The 18809-nt window shown below is 31.3% G+C and overlaps 1 protein-coding gene across 5 annotated transcripts; it reads right to left on the bottom strand.

Annotated features, from left to right (window-relative positions):
* Positions 1-972: 972 nt before the first annotated feature.
* Gyg (glycogenin 1) lies at positions 973-18743 on the bottom strand. Of its 5 annotated transcripts, none has more exons than XM_035884902.2 (10): positions 17536-17675; positions 17311-17462; positions 10121-10256; positions 9865-10039; positions 9402-9691; positions 9112-9292; positions 5653-6789; positions 4590-4799; positions 4401-4506; positions 973-2914 (listed from the first exon to the last, which is right to left on the bottom strand). In XM_035884902.2, exons 2-10 carry the CDS (start codon positions 17315-17317, stop codon positions 1323-1325), a joined length of 3834 nt encoding a protein of 1277 aa, XP_035740795.2. In that variant the 5' UTR covers positions 17318-17462; positions 17536-17675; the 3' UTR covers positions 973-1322. The 5 variants fall into 5 exon arrangements, with proteins under 5 accessions (XP_035740795.2, XP_035740796.2, XP_035740798.2 ...); XM_035884903.2 differs by having other exon boundaries at positions 17545-17659; XM_035884905.2 differs by lacking the exons at positions 17311-17462; positions 17536-17675 and adding an exon at positions 18602-18743.
* Between the last annotated feature and the right edge of the window lie 66 nt (positions 18744-18809).

Below are 18809 nucleotides of genomic sequence, written 5' to 3'. Positions count from 1 at the left end.
CTAATAAAATGTATGTACCAGGATTACCAACATTAAAACCAATCGTAATATTATTGCAATTAAATATTTGAAAATGAATCAAAACGATAAGATAGAGAGGAATATCATTCTATAAAGTAAGTAGTTCATAAATTATTCTATTTTGTAAATATACGTAAAATAAAGCGATTCACTGTGTCTATAGAATAATTTATCAATGCTTGAGTACTTCGTACATTGAAGAATTATTCCATAAATATGTCAAACATGAGTATAGGTTCATACGTATTTTAATTATTACTAGTATTATGATAAATATTTCAAATAATCATTTATAATAATTAATTTTTTATGGATTCTTTATTGAGTTAGAGCAATAACATATAAATATACATTACTTCAAGTTTCAATAAAAATATCTTAATTAGTTAAATACAATTCATTCTTGATTCATTTGGTAACATGAATATAAGATGATGCAATGCAATGAATATATAATGACGTTATTAGATTATATATATATATACATATATATATATATATATACATATATATATATATATACATATATATATATATATATACATATATATATATATATACATATATATATATATATATACATATATATATATATATATATAAATATTAACAAGAACATTGTGATACAATGTTTTCTGTGCATAACTATTCATAGTTGAGAATACCATGTACAGTGTTAATAAGAAAATATCATCTGTAAGCTGTTCGACTAGTTAAAAAAATACAACAAACATTATTCGTTGTTTAACATTCTTGCGATTGATCATTATTTAATTTGGCTTACATGTTTATGTTATGAACATTACAATGAATCGCAACTAGCAAAATATATCTTTTGGATATCAAAACTGATTGCGAATATAAAATATTCATTTAGAAAATAATAATAATAATAATAATAATAATAATAATAATAATAATAATAATAATAAAAAAAAAGTTTGTAATCAAATAATAATTACAAATTATTAGGCCTTAACAAAATAGATAGCTAGAGGTGAACTAGAAAAAGCAAATGCTGTACTTTTCATTCTGTAGTAAATAATATTTCTTGGGAAAAAAAGAGATGAGTAATACAATATATAAATAGGCGCAAAGCATAACAAATAAATGTATTGATAGGTAGTAATTTTAAGGTATACAGCATCAGGTGTTTTGATTTTTGTTAGACTATAATTTTTTTAAAGTATCAAAAATGATAATAGACTAGCGATTATCACCCCTCTTAGTTTATAGAATGCCATATTTAGCATATAATTTTGCAAATATTTCAAAACATTATTGTCAATTTATTATACCGATCATGATCCTGTATCAGATTTAGGAGCAGTAGATGCAGGTTTATTGGATGTAGAAGCTTTAACTTTCCTCTTTGGAGGAACTGGTGCATCAGAACTATCAGGCGGTGGAGTTTCAGGAATAGATGCATCAGTTTCTAAACTTTGTAAAGGTTTTGTGATTTTCTTTGTGCTCTTTGCAGTCTTTTTAGGTTTATCAGTAGAGCTAGAGCTTTCTCCGCCTTCTTCCTGACTTTCTTTTGGCTTCTTCACAACCTTCTTAACCACTTTTTTTGCAGTCTTCTTTTCACTAGCCTCAGTATCAGTTCGATCTGTTGAATCGCTTTCTGAGGTTGGTTTTTTAGTAACCTTTTTTGTAATTTTTTTAACAGTCTTTCCTTGACCTTCTACATCCTGCGTACTGGCATCTATAGGACTAGTTGGAGGAGTAGGTTCTGTTACAGTCGGTGTAGAAGGAATAGATATTTCTTTTGTTCTAGTAGGCCTAATTGGACATTCTATTGGCGTAGACTCTGATGTTTCCACTGCTGTTGCAGCTCCCTCAACATCTTCTGATTGTTCTACTTTTGATTCAGTTGCAGCAATTAGATCTTCTGTTTCTTTCTTTGTTTCAACAGTTTCAATTGTTTCTTCTTCTTCTTCTTGTTTAGCTTGTGAACTTTCCATTATATTCGATTGTTCACTTAACGTTTCAGTCTTTTGTGGTTGGCTTTCTTCTTCTTTTGGACTTTCAATTTCCTGTACTACTTGCTTAATTACAGATCGTGCTAATAATGAGTCGCTTTCATCTAATTTAATTGTAGACCCATTAACAACTGTATCTCCATTTTGACTTATATTCGAAATTCTATTTGGATCTATTATATTAGCAGCTTCGTTGGAAGATACTAGTAATGTCGGATCGCATAATTGTGTTCTATCAGTTAATTCAACTGGTGTTTCGGAAAAAGCCACAACAGATTCTTGAAGTGGTGCAATTGTAGAGGAAATAACTTCTTCTGTTATTAGTTTTAGATCTTGCGAAACAGATTCTTTTGGCTCTGTTTGTAAAACGGATTCTGCAACTTGTATCGGTACAGGATTAGTAAGTATAATTTCAGAAGCACACGCAGAAGAACATTTTGTATCTTGTTCAATACTCAGTTCATCTACTTTCTCTACACAGGCTTGAATATCAACGTTTTCATCTTGAACTGCTTTTCTATCAAATTTTTCTGTAACAGTAGTATCTTGTATTGGATCTATTAATACAGTTTCTTTTACAATCGTCGTTTGATCAGAAGACGAGGAGGGTAACTCCGTAGTTGTTTCTGCACAGATTTCTTTGATGGTTTTTATTACAGGTAATTCTGAAACTGTTTCAGAAATATTTTCTGTTTCTAATTGTGGTAATTGTTCTTTAGAATCTGCGTCAATTGATACTTTTTTCGAATCAACTTCCTCATGTACAGTGGAACTTTGTTGTATATTAATACCAACAGATTCATCTTTTGTAAGTATTTCAGATGTATCAATAGATTTTTGTTGCGAAATATCATCCTTAGGAATTTTACAGATTAAAGATTGTTTTACGCTCAGATCACTAGTTGTTTCAGCTAAAGAAAACATAAATAATTTACATAAATTCACATGAGTTTTATTTTTTCGTTTACAGAAAAGTAGATATTTATTTCAATATATTTCAACTTTTTTGCTTTTGAATTTAATACTTTTGTTATATGAACAATTTTGTTATACATGAACAATTTTTCTTCTAATTAAATTAGAAAATATAAATAAAGAATATCGTAATTCCTTTAATTAATTCTTTTTACATTATACGTTTTATTAACTACTTTTCTGTAACTTTGATGTGTGTATGTATATGTGCAATAGTAGTTTATTGATAAAGTAATACAAATTTAGTAATATTTTTTATTAATTATTGAAAGCTTATGATATTGATTTATGAGAATGAAATTATGAATGATTATTGAAAATATACAATTAAATAGTAATAATAATCTATGTTATATTAAAGCATATGAAGCATTTGAAACAGAATAATGATTTTTTATATAAAAAAAAAAAAAGAGTTATAAGTTAATTGTTTCTTTTGTTCTTTTTAATAAAATGTAGTAAATATTTAGCATGTTATATTAAGCACTGTTTACTGACTAGTTTACTTTTTCCCAGTTTTTTAAAGAAAAGCAATTTAAATTACGTAAGCATTTTATGACGTGCTGTTATTCAATAAAATATAAAAATTTCTATTTGCTGATTTTATACTCCCATAGCGTTAATGATGATTTTTTAAGTGGTCTTTTTTTTTTTCTAAATGGATACTATGTTTCTGTATTTCCATTATATTGTCAGTACTATCGAAAAAATAAGAATATGAATATTTATGATTTATGATAAAAAGTTAAATGATATTTAACCAAAAATGTAAAACAAAAATTAACTATGAAAAATGAATATATATTACATAAGGCCAATATTGTTGTCACGATTAGTGTGAGCACTTGGAATATTTACCCCAGTAAAGCATAACGACAAAACAAGACGCAGCAATGCTATGGTGCCATGGTCTGTTAGTTGCTGTCCTCTGTTCCTGTTTTAAACACTCAAACTTGATTAATTGTATTACAATCCATTCTTCGTATTGTACTTTTTTGACCAAACAAATGTAAGCTTACAAATCAATATTCATTATTTCGTTTCTTCTATATAATATTTATATCTTTTATAATATTTCTTATTATATTTGTAAATTTTTTTATAGCACATGCTGTATTAAATAGAAAAAAGAAACAAACAGAAAGGCAAAGCATATTTGAGACACTGTTAATGATATAAATTACGAGCATATCAAAATTTCCTTGCAATTATCTTTATGCCTTCGTTCATGCAACTTCTTTTTATTTTTTTTTTCTTTTTTTTTTTTCTTTTTTGTACCAATATCTTAGAAATCCCGTTGCATAAATTTTCGATTATTGTACTTTCATACAGAAAAATTTTAATATATCTATACTTTTGTTTTTATATTTAATTCATAATATTTAAAATTTTAAATAAAATTATTTTTAATATTAAACATACCTGCTAGGCTATTAATATCATCAGTGCCTTCAGATTTAGGCATTAAATCAATACTCGTTTCTTTAGTTGCATTCAGTTCCTCTGTTCCTTCATTTTTTATCTCATCCTAGAAATGGTATTGCATAAGAAATAGAATATTCAAATACCGAATACTCGTTATAAAGGTTTTTTTTAATAATTTATATTTACCTCAGTAGTCTTAGCCGGAGAAGGTTGTCTTGGAGCAAGAGAAAGCGTTTCACAAATTTTTTTCCATATATTATCGAAACTGTCACGACCCATATAATCAATTTGACCTTGTTCCCAACTTTGTTTCCTCATGTGTTCTTCTAAAGCAATTTGTTCTGCACTTCTTGGTTCACCTAATGTCATTTGAGCTAATGCACCAGCAAGGCCAGCCTATGAAATGAATTGAAAGTAATTTATTCAGTAATTTGATTGTGCCCTATAGCAATTTACTCTAAATAAAGCAGATATAAACATATATTATAAATTATAGGATGCAGCATAATAGAAGCAGCATATATTCAAAAGTATTATACGTACAAAATAATTTACACGCCATGTTTAAATACTATATATACATGTGTACTATCATAAAAGATTATATGCATTATAGCATCAAATGCAGAATATAATGATGTGTAAAAGAGTAACAAACATTTATAAGCTTTATTACAATTATGGAATGCATTTTATGGTATCATCAGTTAGTAGCATAATAATTAAAAATAAAGCATTACTTATGCTTTTTAATAAAATGTACACTATCTTTACATTTGTTAAATAATATATTATTCATTATAGTTTGTCCATGATTCAGCATATCTATGAAATAGTTCGTCAATGATTGAAACTCGCACAATGATGAACTATGCAATAGACTTGACACATTGACAAATTATAATGTATATTTTCATATCACTTGTCATTTTGATTAATTTTTAAATAATGCCCAACGCTGTTTAAACCCCCAAAATTAATCTCAAACTATTCTACTATCAAATTAATTGTTTTCTTTTTTGTTTTTCTTTTTTTTTTTTTTTTTTTTTTTTTTTTTTTTTTTTCTTTTTTCCAATGACTTTAATGTATTGCAAAGATATCTGCCCGACCACATCTTAATTAATTTTATTTTGTTATAAAGTAAAGAAGTTTTCAGGATATATTCGGATAAGGTTACAAATATTTTTTCTTTTTTTGTATTGGTTCTAGTTTAATTTAGGAGAACAAGTATGGGAGCAGAGTTACTTACATTTGAACTGTCTAGATGTCCTGTTAAATTCAGGTCAGATTGCGTTGCTACATTGTGGAGATCTGTACAGGGTTCGGAGGAGGGATGGGATGTCAATTTCTGTTCGTCGGTCTGTTTATTCATAATATTACTAGGATAATTATTCTGTTCGATATATATTGTCTCAGAAGTCTTATGTTCACTATTATGTGTACTGTCATGACTAGGTTGAATATAGTCTATCGTTTGCTTTATATTATGTTGATAATGTCTTTCTTTTTGTTCTTCCTGATTGTGATCTTTTTGCTCCTGACAATAATGTTGCTGTTGTTGTTGTTGCTGTTGCTGTTGTTGTTGTTGTTGTTGTTGGTGGTGGTGGTGGTGATGGTGGTGGTGTTGATGATGCGAGATATTAGATTCTTGGTATTGATTAATATGATATGCATGTTGATGATGATCGTGATTATTATTATTAGAACTATCTGACGTTTCTCTCACAATATGAAAATTGACGTAACGATTATTATTATCGGACGTGAATTTTTGATCGTTCTCATTAGTTTCATATTGACACTCGAAATGGTGCTCTTTCTCGTGACTATCGTGAATATGCTGATGCACATTCACATCAACGTTAGATGTGCCTTGATATTGATGTTGATGCTGATCACTTTGCCAGTGAAACTGTTGCGACACTGTAGGATGATTTTCTACATAATTATCTTTCGAATATGAATACGCAAACTCTTCTTGTTGTTTCTTATGCTCGATGAATGGTACGTTCTCCTCTTTTTTATGATATTCTACGTTATGTAGATGGGCCGAAAGTTCATTGTAATTAACAGGATGAAATTGATTTGAATCTTGATAAGGTGGATTGCGGTAATTATGATTTCCGCTCGACATTCCGGTAATTTCATTGTTATCGTAAAAATAGTGAACATTTTCTATGCTTCCTTTATTCTTATCCATGCTCATATCATTTTTCAAAGAATAATTTTCCCATGGATCTTTAAATTCCGAGAAGTCTGGTGTTTTTGGGCAAACGTCACTGTACGATTCATAGTTCGTCTCATTGTAAACGGGATCGTTTGGAAGAAAGGATACGACAGGTAAAGGAAAAATATCGTGCCAAATTGGTGCCAATGTGCTGGTGGCCTATGCAAGCATCATGCCAAAACAGAAAAATGCACACTCAATTGGTTAGTGATGAACTAGTGTGGCAGTGTCCATTTTTCTTATAACTTCCGTACAAACTTTATTTCCCAGAAGATAATATAATTCGTTTCGGACGAATTGTTTCTAAAATTTTAGCCTCTCTTTAAAATTTTTTAAACTATCTTTATTATATACAATGATATTATTAAAGATAACGTTAATTTATTTTTCATCGTTATTAAAATAAGATTTCTTATTCTATGTGTGTTAATGAATCGTTGCATTTATACAAATACAATCATAATTATTTGAATCAGATATAACAAATTAAACCGAATTATAATGCCACACTAGATTACCATAATCATGCTTAATCCATTCGTTTGTACATAACGTAAATAAATCTATTTATCATCGTGCTCCGGCATATGTACGTCAGACGAATGGATTAAAGGGAAAGAAAAGAAAAAAAAAATAAAAAAAAAATAATCAGAGAAAAAGGAAAAAAAATAGACACTGTCCAATGTTGTTTGTGATAAAAGAAGAAGAAAAAAAAACAAAAAAAGAAGTAATACATAAGAAAGAGAAAAAGAAAGAAAGAAAAAAAAGAAAGAAAAAAGAAGAAAAGAAAGATTAAAAAGGCATATTAAAAGCTGTATGAAAAAAAAAAAAATAACATTGTCACAAGTCATTCTACGATTATCAAGACAACGATTGTTCTCTCATTTGTTTTTTGAATGTAAACATTTTAATTAATACAGCTATTAATATGATTAGTGGACAATATATAACAAGAGAATGTACAGAGAAAATGTAGCATGAACTTTATACCTTAACGATTAACAAAACAATTAGCGTAAGGAAAAGTTCTATCGAACGATTTTTAAACACGAGTCGAGTTCAAGCTACATTTCTAAGTCTCTATATTAATTTTTTTGTCTTTTTTTTTTTTTAAGCAAAAGGGATGCAAAATAAAAAGAAAAAAAGAAGAAAAAAGAAAAAGAAAAAAATCTATCTAGCACATATCAAGATTTTTTAACAACCTCGATAATAAATCTACAGAGGACAGGTGAAAAAAGTTCTTAGGCAATTTTAAAAATCGATTTACTATTTTTTTTCCGAAACTCTTTAGGCTAATATCGTTTCTTTTATTTTTTTTTTTTTCTTTCAATTTTAAAACTACAAGCCTAGGAACTCTGTACAATTTGACAAAAAAAGAAATAAAGAAAGAAATGCCGAAAGAGTCGTCGAAATTGATTAATCGATATTTAAATTAATCATTTGAAAAATTATGATTCGCCTAAGAAGTTCCGATTACACCATCCTAAATAAATCCATAAAGATTTAAAAAAAAAAAAAAAAAAAAAGTTATTTACATGACTATGAAAGCACATCGTTTTTTTTTTGGTCTTACACATTTTCAAAAGGGGATCCCGTAAAGATTTCTAGAAAGCGATTCCTTTGGTCGCAGTCATACCGATCATACGCTATTTATAATACATTTAAATAATTTCTACGGTGCACGCTAATATACATATATATTTTTTTTAACTACTAAAGAGAAAAGAGCGCACTAGAAATTTATAGCCAATGATCATATTCTATTTCTTACCTCTTCATTAATCTTACTCGAATTCAATTGGTCATTGCTTTGCTTGGAAAATTAATGGACGGATAAACAAGCGATACGAGGTGTGATACACGTCGACGATATAAGAATTTCATTCATAAAGATTGTAATCTCTCTCTCTCTCTCTCTCTCTCTCTCTCTCTCTCTCTCTCTCTTTCTCTTTCTTTTTTTCTTTCTCTCTCCGGTTTAAGTTCACTCAAGAGTATCGACGATTATTTTTTAATATTTGTATGCGTGCAAGACAGCTTAATGTTTCGTTTCGAACGTTCATAAAAGGAAAGAAAGAAAAAACGTGTCTAAATATCTTTTCTCTTCTTCTTTTCTTTTTTTTTCTTTTTTCTTTTTTTTTTCTTTTTTTTTTTTTGTCAAAATAATACGCCATCGCGATAAGAACGTATATGTGTATAGTATCTACTTTAAAAATTGATTTACTGTTTTTTCAAAAGTTTTACTCGACCATATGTGCTTACGAGTGTGTATATATATATATATATATATATATACATATATATATATATATATATATATATATATATATATATATATATATATATATATATATATATATATATATATATATATATATATATATATATATATATATATATATACATACGTTAAGTTATTTGCTACACACTGAATTTCAAAAAGCTATGAAAACACTCAACGCTTTCGTAACGATGCGAACTTACCATAACGGGTGATAATTGTGAATGGACTTTGTCACAAAAGATATTCCACCATAATTGTAGCAACGGTTGCAAATGGTTCAAGCCTGATGGCGGTTGTACAATACCGGTCATCGTATCGAAATACTGTAACCATGGTTTCGTGATCCCAATGAAGTGTATTATTCTAACGTCATCCCCAAATCTAAATGAAAAAAAAAAAATAATAATTACATTCACAAATGATACGTTTTATATGAGGGTAAAAGAAGATGAAGATGAAGAAGAAAAAAAAAATTTGTAAAAGATCTTACTGTTTAAAAGCGGGAAGATAAGAGTATGCCGCCGTAGAACACATATTATAGATGAACGGTAAATGTTTAGATATATCCTTTCGTGCCCAATCATTGAAGTACATATTTAATAAACCTTGATCGCCCCCATCAAAGGAACCCTTAGCTGTTGCGAACGAAGTGATGGAAGCGAACGTTTGTTGGGACGGTCTAAAGACGAATACACCCGAATTAAAACAGTCGGGCCAGCCGACATCAGGCGCGGCCGATAATTCTTCACGTTCGAACAGCTCGTCACAATTTCTTACGACCTGAAATTCGTTTCGTTATAATTCACGAGGAAAGAAAAATTACAAAAAAAAGAAAAGAAAAATACAAACAAATAAAAAGAATAATAATAATTTAAAAGATAAGCAAGAAAGGAAGAAAAGATACATATTTATTCATTGGCTATCTTGAATATATCTGTTTTTCTTTTACTCACAAGCGTATCGGCATCTACAAAAACGCATTTCTCGTATTGAGTTAGCCTCCAACAATGTAATTTCGTAAATGTAATACCCAACTCTGGCCTCGCCAGAAGTGCCAGATTAGCTTCGTCTTTCGAATCGAGAACATTTACTTCCTGTACCAAGGAAAATACCGCTGCCAATTTTTCTCTAACAAATAGGATGTCTTTCGTGTTAGATTACATGGTGAGACTTGAATATATATAAAAGAATAAAAAAAGAAAAATGTACCTCATCATACTCGTTACTCCCGGAGTAACCAAAACTGCTAGCTCGTATCTGGTGCCGACTCGACGCAAAGAATGGGCCAATACCAATGCTCCCAGAGAATAGGCATCGTTTGTGGCCAATGTTACCCAAGCATATCCTGTAAACACATTTATTAATATTTCTTTTGCATAATATATACTATAAAAAAATGTTAAGTTACATTTCACCTTTATAAAACTACACAATTTAAATTATCCGTAAGAAATACCAAAATTAAATTGACAGACGTATTACGACGTACTCATCAATCAATTCATTCTGTTTGCATAATCTCCTTTCTCTCTACATCAAGAGAGAGAGAGAGAGAGTGAGAAAGGGAGGGAGGGAAGAAGGGAGGGAAAAAGATAAGGGTCGAGAAATTATGTCAACGAGCCCCTCCGAGTTCAAAGTGTTATCATACTAAAAGATACAAGAGTTACTAGAAAAGTGCACTCTTTTCTTCGTAGCCATTTAATGATTTTTTTTTTTTAATTTATTATTATTACTTTTATTTTTAGTTATTATTATTATTATTTTTTTTAATACTATTTTTCTTTTGTAACTTCTTTAAAAGTATATCGTACAAGTATCTTTACTCATGTATATTCTTTTTATCGGACAGCGTCAAGTCGAGCAAAGGGAAACGTTTTAAATTCCCTAAACGACTTTGATATATGCACGACTTATCTGGAGCGTCCTTTAATTTTAGGAATTTAAAGTTTAGGAATAAAATTGAAGGAATTCGAGGAGGTACGTAAAAGGAGATTTTAAACGCTCTCCTAGAGAAGTTGGCACTGATCCGAGAGTTAGAATATATATTTAGATATCTACTAATCGTCTTCCATGGAAGTTTAAACTATTGTGAAAATGTTCTCTTTCTCTTTCTCTCGCTATATATATGTATATCTTTCTGTCTGTTACCATCGTCAATTTTTTTTCCTATTCGCTCTAATAATTTTTACCAATCTTTCTCATTGACAATTTTTCATCGAACAAACAATTTTTATATCAATGGGACACTCTAAGATAAACGTCCGTGACGTTAAGTACGAATGGCTTTGACGTATTCTCTCTTTCTCTCTTTCATACATTCTCTCGTTTTATCTCTCGAATTCAAAAAGAAATCCGATAATAGATGCACGATGGCATCGATTGTCAATGAAAAATTCCCATCGGTTTTCGATTCCTTCGTTGAGACATTCATAATTTTTTTTTCTTTTTTTTCTTTTTTTAAGAGAGAAAGAGAGAGAGAGGAAAAATAAATAGGAACAAACAAAAAGAAAGGAAAGAAAAGCAAGGATTCACGTTCGACGATTTATCTCGTTTGACAGGAGAGCTTTTATTCAAAAGATAAAATAAATTGGCATGGGTTTAAAGTTTAATTTCGCGCCACGTATGTAGCTTGAAATCATTCAATGTTTATATACGAATGCTTGAGATTTTGAAATTTTAATGTTTTTCTTTTCTTTTCCTTTTTTCTTTCTTTCTTTTTGCTCTCAAAACAACACTCACTTTATTTATAACGAATATCTATTTCTATTTTGTAAGCATGTTCGCGAAGCGGCATACGCAAGCGGGATTATCGCAAAATTTGGCCACCATCCGTTTGCTTTTCGTAATAAAAAGCGATCTAATATTAGACGCTTCTATGTATGTATATATATGTATGTATGTATGTATGTATGTATGTTGATACTCGTAAAGATATACCGAATAAATAGCGAATCTTTGAAAAACACGAGACAACGAAATTCGATGTAAATTCCAAACGTTCGCGAGTCAACGAGAGCGTAACGTAGAATCCGTCGAAAGTAACGCGTTTACGCTTGAAATAGTATATCTACAGGATACAATCAGATAGCCTGAATTCATTAGCTCTTTTCTTATTTTTATTTTTATTTTTATTATTCATTCTTTTCTTACTTCTTCTCAGATAATAATAGTAACACATATAGTAGTATTTTACGTCAAGGATAAAAATTATTAACGTAGAAAAATCTTTGGATATAGGTAAATTCGAATAAAGACGATCTTTAAAATGACTCGTTACTTTTTATCAATTATCAATGACTAATTAACGTTCCATCCATTATTACATGGTTTATAATAATTAATTTACTTGGTAAATTAATAAAGAGCTTTGAATATAAATCGGATTCGATAATTATCTCTTGTTTTATTTTCTTCTTTTTATTATTTTTTTCTTGTTTATTTCTTTTTTTTTTTATCCCCGACACAATTTTTAAAAAGTGTACGTCATACATCGCATACGTCACAAATAACGACGATAACCTTTTAAACGAGGAAGAATTTCACGAATGGCCGTCGTGCCAGAAAAATAATTCATCTTGATTGCTCCAATATCAAGGATTTCTCAAATCTTTTTTTTCCTCTCCTTTTTTCTTTTTTTTTTTTTTGATACTTCGTAATTTAATAAATCAACGGAACGAAATTTTAGAAGAATAAAAAGAAGAAGACGAAGGAAAAAAATATATGAAATAAATAAATAAATAAAAAATAAACAATTCGTCCTAAAAAAAAAAAAAAAAGAAAATAAATAGCAAGTGATAATATTTAAATTTGATTGTTCCAGTAATTTATTTGATCAGATTCTCATGCTTGAATCCCTAAATTTTATTTCAAACTAGAATCCCTAAATTCCCCCAGGGACAGACTTTGATTAAACGTTTCTGTTCTATTTAATTGATAGGAAGAAGAGAGAGTGGGAGAGAGGGAGAGAGAGAGAGAAAGAGAGAAAGAGAAGGGTATAAAAGAGGGGGAGGAGGAGGAAAGAAAAGAAGAGAAAAAATAAAAAAATATAAATAAAAGAAGTTTAATAATAAAATGAACGGAGAAAAGCGTCGGAAATGTTCGTTTTTGCACGACTCCCGTATGATCGAAGCAACGAGAGGAGTGCACGTTGCCAAAACACTTTTGGAATGATTTACATGGAACGAAGGTCGTATTACAACGATCTTTTCCAACACTTTACCAGCGTACGATGATATTAATACGAATAGATTTTACGCGTTTTCTAGGATAGTAGGCAACGGTCTGGCAGAAAGAGATTATTCTGCATGTAAATTTTACAGGATAGAAAGAGAGAGAGAGAGAGAGAGAGAGAGAGAGAGAAAGAGATTAAGAGTAAATAAATGCCAAGTAACAATAATGAGTCAGAGGTATTTTGTCTGTATGTGTGAGATAGAGATAAAGATAGAGATAGAGATAGACGTAAAGAAGGAAAACGTAAGCGACGAGAAGGAAACGTAAGGACGGATCTTTGTAGATCATATTTCTGCTGGCAATGTCTCTTAAGAAAGATCGGAAGTTGTCTTGGTTTTGTAATCTCACAACCGCACGTACAGTATTTTCAATTATTACATTTAAAATACGTCTTCTCCTTCTTCTTTTCCTTTTTCTTTTTTTAATGTCTCCTACTCCTCCCCATTCTCCTTCTGTTTCGTTCAATCTGATTAATAACCATTAAAAATCGTGATAATCGATTAAACAAAAGTTAACAATTATCGAATGAATATTATATGAATGCGTTGAAATTTTCTTCGATTATATGAAAATTTTTCATTCACATCATAAAAATCCCGACTGGATGATGGAACAACGAGACTCTTGGTCGGTTTTAAAAATAGTGCATCTTTCCTTCGAGGGAGAGAAAAAGAAAAAAAAAAGAAAAAAAAGAGAGAGAGAGAGAGAGTTACGATGGTATAGTCTCGCTATGGATATATACATATTATGATACGGAGACGAAACCCGAGAGGCAGAGTACCGGCTGTCCGTTTTCTACCACATAGAGATGGTTTATATTTATACAGAGGACGGCTTCTTATAATAGCAAAGCAGCCTCCTCACATTTGTACGAAATGCAATTCATACACCTTGCCTTAGGTCAAGCACTCGTCTAACACACACTCTCTCTCTCTCTCTTTCTCAGCTCCAGACAGGCTTCCTTATAAGATAGGGTCTCACTTGTCTCTTTAGATCCATTCCTAGATCAAGAAGATATATATATCATATAAATACGAAGTAATCGAACTGTCTTTGATCTAATATATAAGAGATATAATATCAAGAGACAAAAAAAAGATCTAAACTTAAATTTATTAACTCGCCTATCGCGAATAGTATGGTGCGCGTGAGAAAAAAAATATGTAGCCGAATTTATTTATGATATGTACGATACGCGTACAACGTATTACATGTATAAATGTTTCGAATTTTTCTATAATGATCTTTAAAAAAAAAAAAAAAAAAAACAAAAAAAAAAACAAAAAAAAATTTATACGTACGCGTATGAAATAATCCAGAGCCGCGATAATTAATGATATCAATTATCGACAAATCAAAAGTAGAATCGATTTTATAACTGTTTCGAAACCGTCACGAGAAACCGAAATATAAATCTTAAACGAAACACAGATAATAGTTGGAAATTTCAGTTCTTCATAACTGTTTTAATCAGAACCTTTATATAACAATTTTAGAGTTATTTTTGGAAACATTTCAAGCCCTGCTCGGAGACTACATTGGCTACCAGTATCTGCTCTCTAAGAAAGTTACTTTTAGTCCGAACTTTAATATATTAGATTCAATGTATTTAATAGCGACCAAGGAGCAAAGTCGTAAGAGTTTTCTTGATCGGCAACAACCAAGAGAAATATTCCCTTGAATCTAATGGTCGCCATCGATTGGTCGACAAAGCGCACGTAGCCTTAGCTGCATGTTCTCGTTCCTTTTATCTCTGAAATTTAATTGGAATATTATTGAGTATACTTGGGATAAAAGAAAATGGATAGATAGGTAGATAGATAGAGAGAAAGAGAGAAAGAGAGAGTATGAGTGTCTAAGTTAATTATCGATCGAACAAATATAGAACTGATTAAGAGAAGAGTATTCCGATATATAAAAGTAGAAAGACGCTAGTAGAGAGACACGTGTGCCAGAGACCGTCATACCAAAGGACTCCGAGTGCTGATCTTAACCGAGACAAGTTCGACCTTGCGTGAAAGCAACGCAAAGACCGTATAGTATATAGATATCGGTGGTGGTATCGGTTGAAGAAGAAGGGGTTAACGAACCTGACGTTGCTCATAAAACAAGTCGAAATATTTTGCGGAATAAGATGAGGGGAGAAGTAAGAATCTTGTAGAAGAAACCGCTCGTAACTCGTAACACGATGCTTTTCTTCCCATAACTGTAAGAGGCCAAGCTATTCTTCATATATGTATTGTTAGCTCGTACCGTTGTGATTATTTAAACGTCTCTCTGACGATATATCATTGTCTTTAACTAACGAATAACGTTTGACGATGATATTAATCGTGGAAGGATTTTTCATCGTACGATAAACGTCGTTCAGAATACTCGTTGAACTTATCTCGATCGATCAATAGTATCGATAAATCGATCGATCGATCCATATATACGTACATAGATCAATATCGTTCTTATATACGAACGTCTTATAATACGATCAAACATCTCGTTTATTTGAAATTATTTCTCGAGGATATATCAATTACAACCTATATAATCGCGTGTCATCCGATAAGCTCATTGTATGGATCATACGATATGGATCATATCGTACGATCAGTGGATATCTGTTATACAAATGAGAATTAAATCGGATTTAAAAAAGATGAAAGGTTCGATAGAAAATCTCTTTGAATCTGACATTTTTATTTATTTTTTTTTTTTTCTAGCTTTCTTATTTTTTTCTTTTTCTAATATCGTTTGAAAAACACGCACGATATAGGTATGTGCGATAACGAGAACCAAAAAGAAAGTACTAAAGCACTAAAAGCGACCAAAAAGAAGGAAGGAAAAAAAAGAAAATCAAGATCGATATTATCTGTAGAACTTATTTTTTTTCCTTTTTTTTCTTTCTTCTTTTTTCTTTATTTTACGTTAGAATCAAGAATTTAAAATAAACCAAATAAATGTCTGCCAATGGAGTTGCGCTAGAAGGGATTCAGAACAGATAGAGATAGAACCCGTTTACGTAGATTTTTTTTCCGCGAAATACTTTTCGCCGGACGTGTACGAAACAATTTCTAACGCATCAGAATAAGTATAACAAGATCTACGACATTTGGCAAGGAGCCGCCAAGTTTCTCCCCTCGAATAGCCAGGAATAAACTGTCGGAGATACCGTAGAGGCGATGACTTATCTTATTTCATATAAAAGGAACCTCGAGAGATCTGATAAAAAAAAAAGAAAAAAAAAAAAATTAGAAAAGAAAAAGATATTTAAAAAAAGAGAAAACAACACAGATTTCGTTTTCAGATACGTTGCCGACGTAATAATTCTGTAATTTCTACGTTGTTCTAACATTCAAACTTCGTTGCATCTCGTTCGAAAAAAAAAAAAAAGACAATGAAGACAAACTTATGATTGAATACTATCGGGGAAAGTTGCATTAAAAAAAATCGACGTATTTCCCGCCAATCGACGCGATACATAGGGGATGGGAGGCTCAATTATGACAGGATAGAATAGGGTGGGGTGAGATTATGCAAGATGGGGATAAGGGAGGTTGTTAAGACGGTAGGGAAAAAAAAGAGCGGGAAATAGCGCACGCGCGTTCAGTAATTTCTGCACACGTAGCCTCCCCTTCCTACTCTTCCCCTCATAGTCGTTCTCGTCCTCATCCTCACCTCTTCCCTCTTGACAAATGGAATACACGATTCGTAGGGCAAGGATATGGAAAAAGAAAAAAGTAAAAAGAAAAAGAAAAAAAAAAGATGAAAAAGAACGATCGTCTTGATACATATGATATTTCTATGTATTCTCATTCTCTTCGTCAAGTACGTGAAGAAGTCCTCTAATCAAGAGGGATTAGATAGATTAATGGTTCGTTCGTTGGACGATGCTAATCATGTTATGAGAAGGTTATTAGGTCAAGACCGGTTATACCGGCGAGAAGAGCTTATCGCGTGCCGGCCGGACGATTCACTCGATCGAATACGTACATAACCTCTCTTTTCTATATTCTTTATAACTCTATATAATATTTATATATATGTATACGTATATATATCGAATTAAGAAGTAAGTAACGATAGTTGGAAAATATTCCTCGTCATCGATAAGATTAAATATAATTATGGATGAAATTAATATAAGTAATAATTTAATAAAGTGAACAACCTACCGGCCATGATAGTAGAAAATTATTAACTGCTCGAGTTTCTTTTCTTTTCTCTTTTCTTCTATTCTCTTTTATTACTCTTCTATTCCTTCTTTATTCTTCTGTTTAATTGCTGAATCAAGTCGTGAGACACGATCTAAGTACACACCCACGAGCTGTCGGCAAAAGAGAAGACGGTAAGAATAAATGAATAACGAGGAAATATTTTATAACGTAACGCATGCACACCCTGCCGACCTCGCGACGCGAGTGATCACAATGAAGATCTGTTCGTAAGTTCTCTAACTCGATCTCTCTCTCTCTCTCTCTCTTTTCTTCTTCTCTCTTCCCCACTCCTATTCCTCCTTCCTTTATGTCTCATTTCTGTGAAACAGAAATCTTCATCTTTTTTACCGAGCGAGCAAACGTACGACAGAACGAGCGCGCACAAATGCGCCACCAACTAAGAATCAAATCTCGATATATTATTCACCGTATGGATCAAACTAGATCTGACATTTTCGTATGTATCATCTATCTATCTTTTTCAGAAAATATAGATGACATAACCTTTCTCTCTCTCTCTATCTTACATCTACGTTATTTTAATATATGCGATCCGATAATAATATATATCGGGTAGCGGCAAATCGAATCCCCACAAGAGATGTCTCGAGTTATGAAAGCGTATACGGAGCTTCGTATAAAAAAAAGAAAAGAAAAAAATACCGATTTAATAACAACAAGGTTAAGGCTTAAAGAAAGAAAGAAAGAAAGAAACGAAAAAAGGAAAATAAACGATGTATTAAGAACTCCGGTCGGTCGATTTAAATTTGTTCGAAGGAATAAAGGGATTAGTTTTTAAAAGGAAAAGGGAAGAAACCAAAAAGAAGAACTTCACACGTTGATGCGCAAGATAGGTACGAATCGAAGGTGGTGGGAAGAGGTGATAAAAGGGAGGTAATACAGTGGCGACACCTGTCGCTGGAGCATTGCGGCATACGATGCGTCGCGTTTCAGTTCCGGTCGTTCCTCGATAGCGAGCGAATATGCGACGTAGAGCGGGAGGAAGTATTGCAGGGGCCGACGAGGATAAGACTGAGGATTCGTCGTACGGTGGTAGCGCGGCGCGTGACACTAAAGATCGTCAAGAAATTCTTACGTCTCGTTTTGATAAAAAAGAAAAGGCCAATTGGAAAATGTAGGCACGCATCACGGGCATCGAAGTGCGTGCCCGTTTATAAGCACGACGAATCGATCGGGAAAAAAAAACAAAAAAAAAAAAAAACAAAAAGAAACCTCGTTGAACACTTACACGTCGTCCTAGTCATTCTTGTTTTTCGTCATCCTCCTCGTCATCTCCTCAACCTTGTCCTTCTCTTTTTTTCATCTTCTTATCTCCTTGTTGTCATCGCGACAACGTATTTACATTCTTCCCTACTAATTCTTCTGAGTTGTGTTGTTTTTCTCTTTCTTTTTTTCTTTCTTCTTCCTTTTCTATCTATCTGTCTATCCATTTATCC

This window comes from Vespa mandarinia, chromosome 19 (genome assembly GCF_050613455.1).
Source record: "Vespa mandarinia isolate Hongniang chromosome 19, ASM5061345v1, whole genome shotgun sequence".
In the NCBI taxonomy this organism is placed as follows: Eukaryota; Metazoa; Arthropoda; class Insecta; order Hymenoptera; family Vespidae; genus Vespa; species Vespa mandarinia.
The sequence above is the reverse complement of the archived record's forward strand: the minus strand, read 5'-3'. Positions and strand labels throughout refer to the sequence as shown.

Bases quoted from the DNA above. Each gene is read 5' to 3' on its own strand.
- Gyg (XM_035884902.2), bottom strand. The intron at 9,293-9,401 runs GTAAGATCTTTT...TTTTTCATTTAG, and splicing joins TATCTTCCCGCTTTTAAACA to ATTTGGGGATGACGTTAGAA. The intron at 6,790-9,111 runs GTAAGTTCGCAT...ATGCTTGCATAG, and splicing joins CACAATTATCACCCGTTATG to GCCACCAGCACATTGGCACC.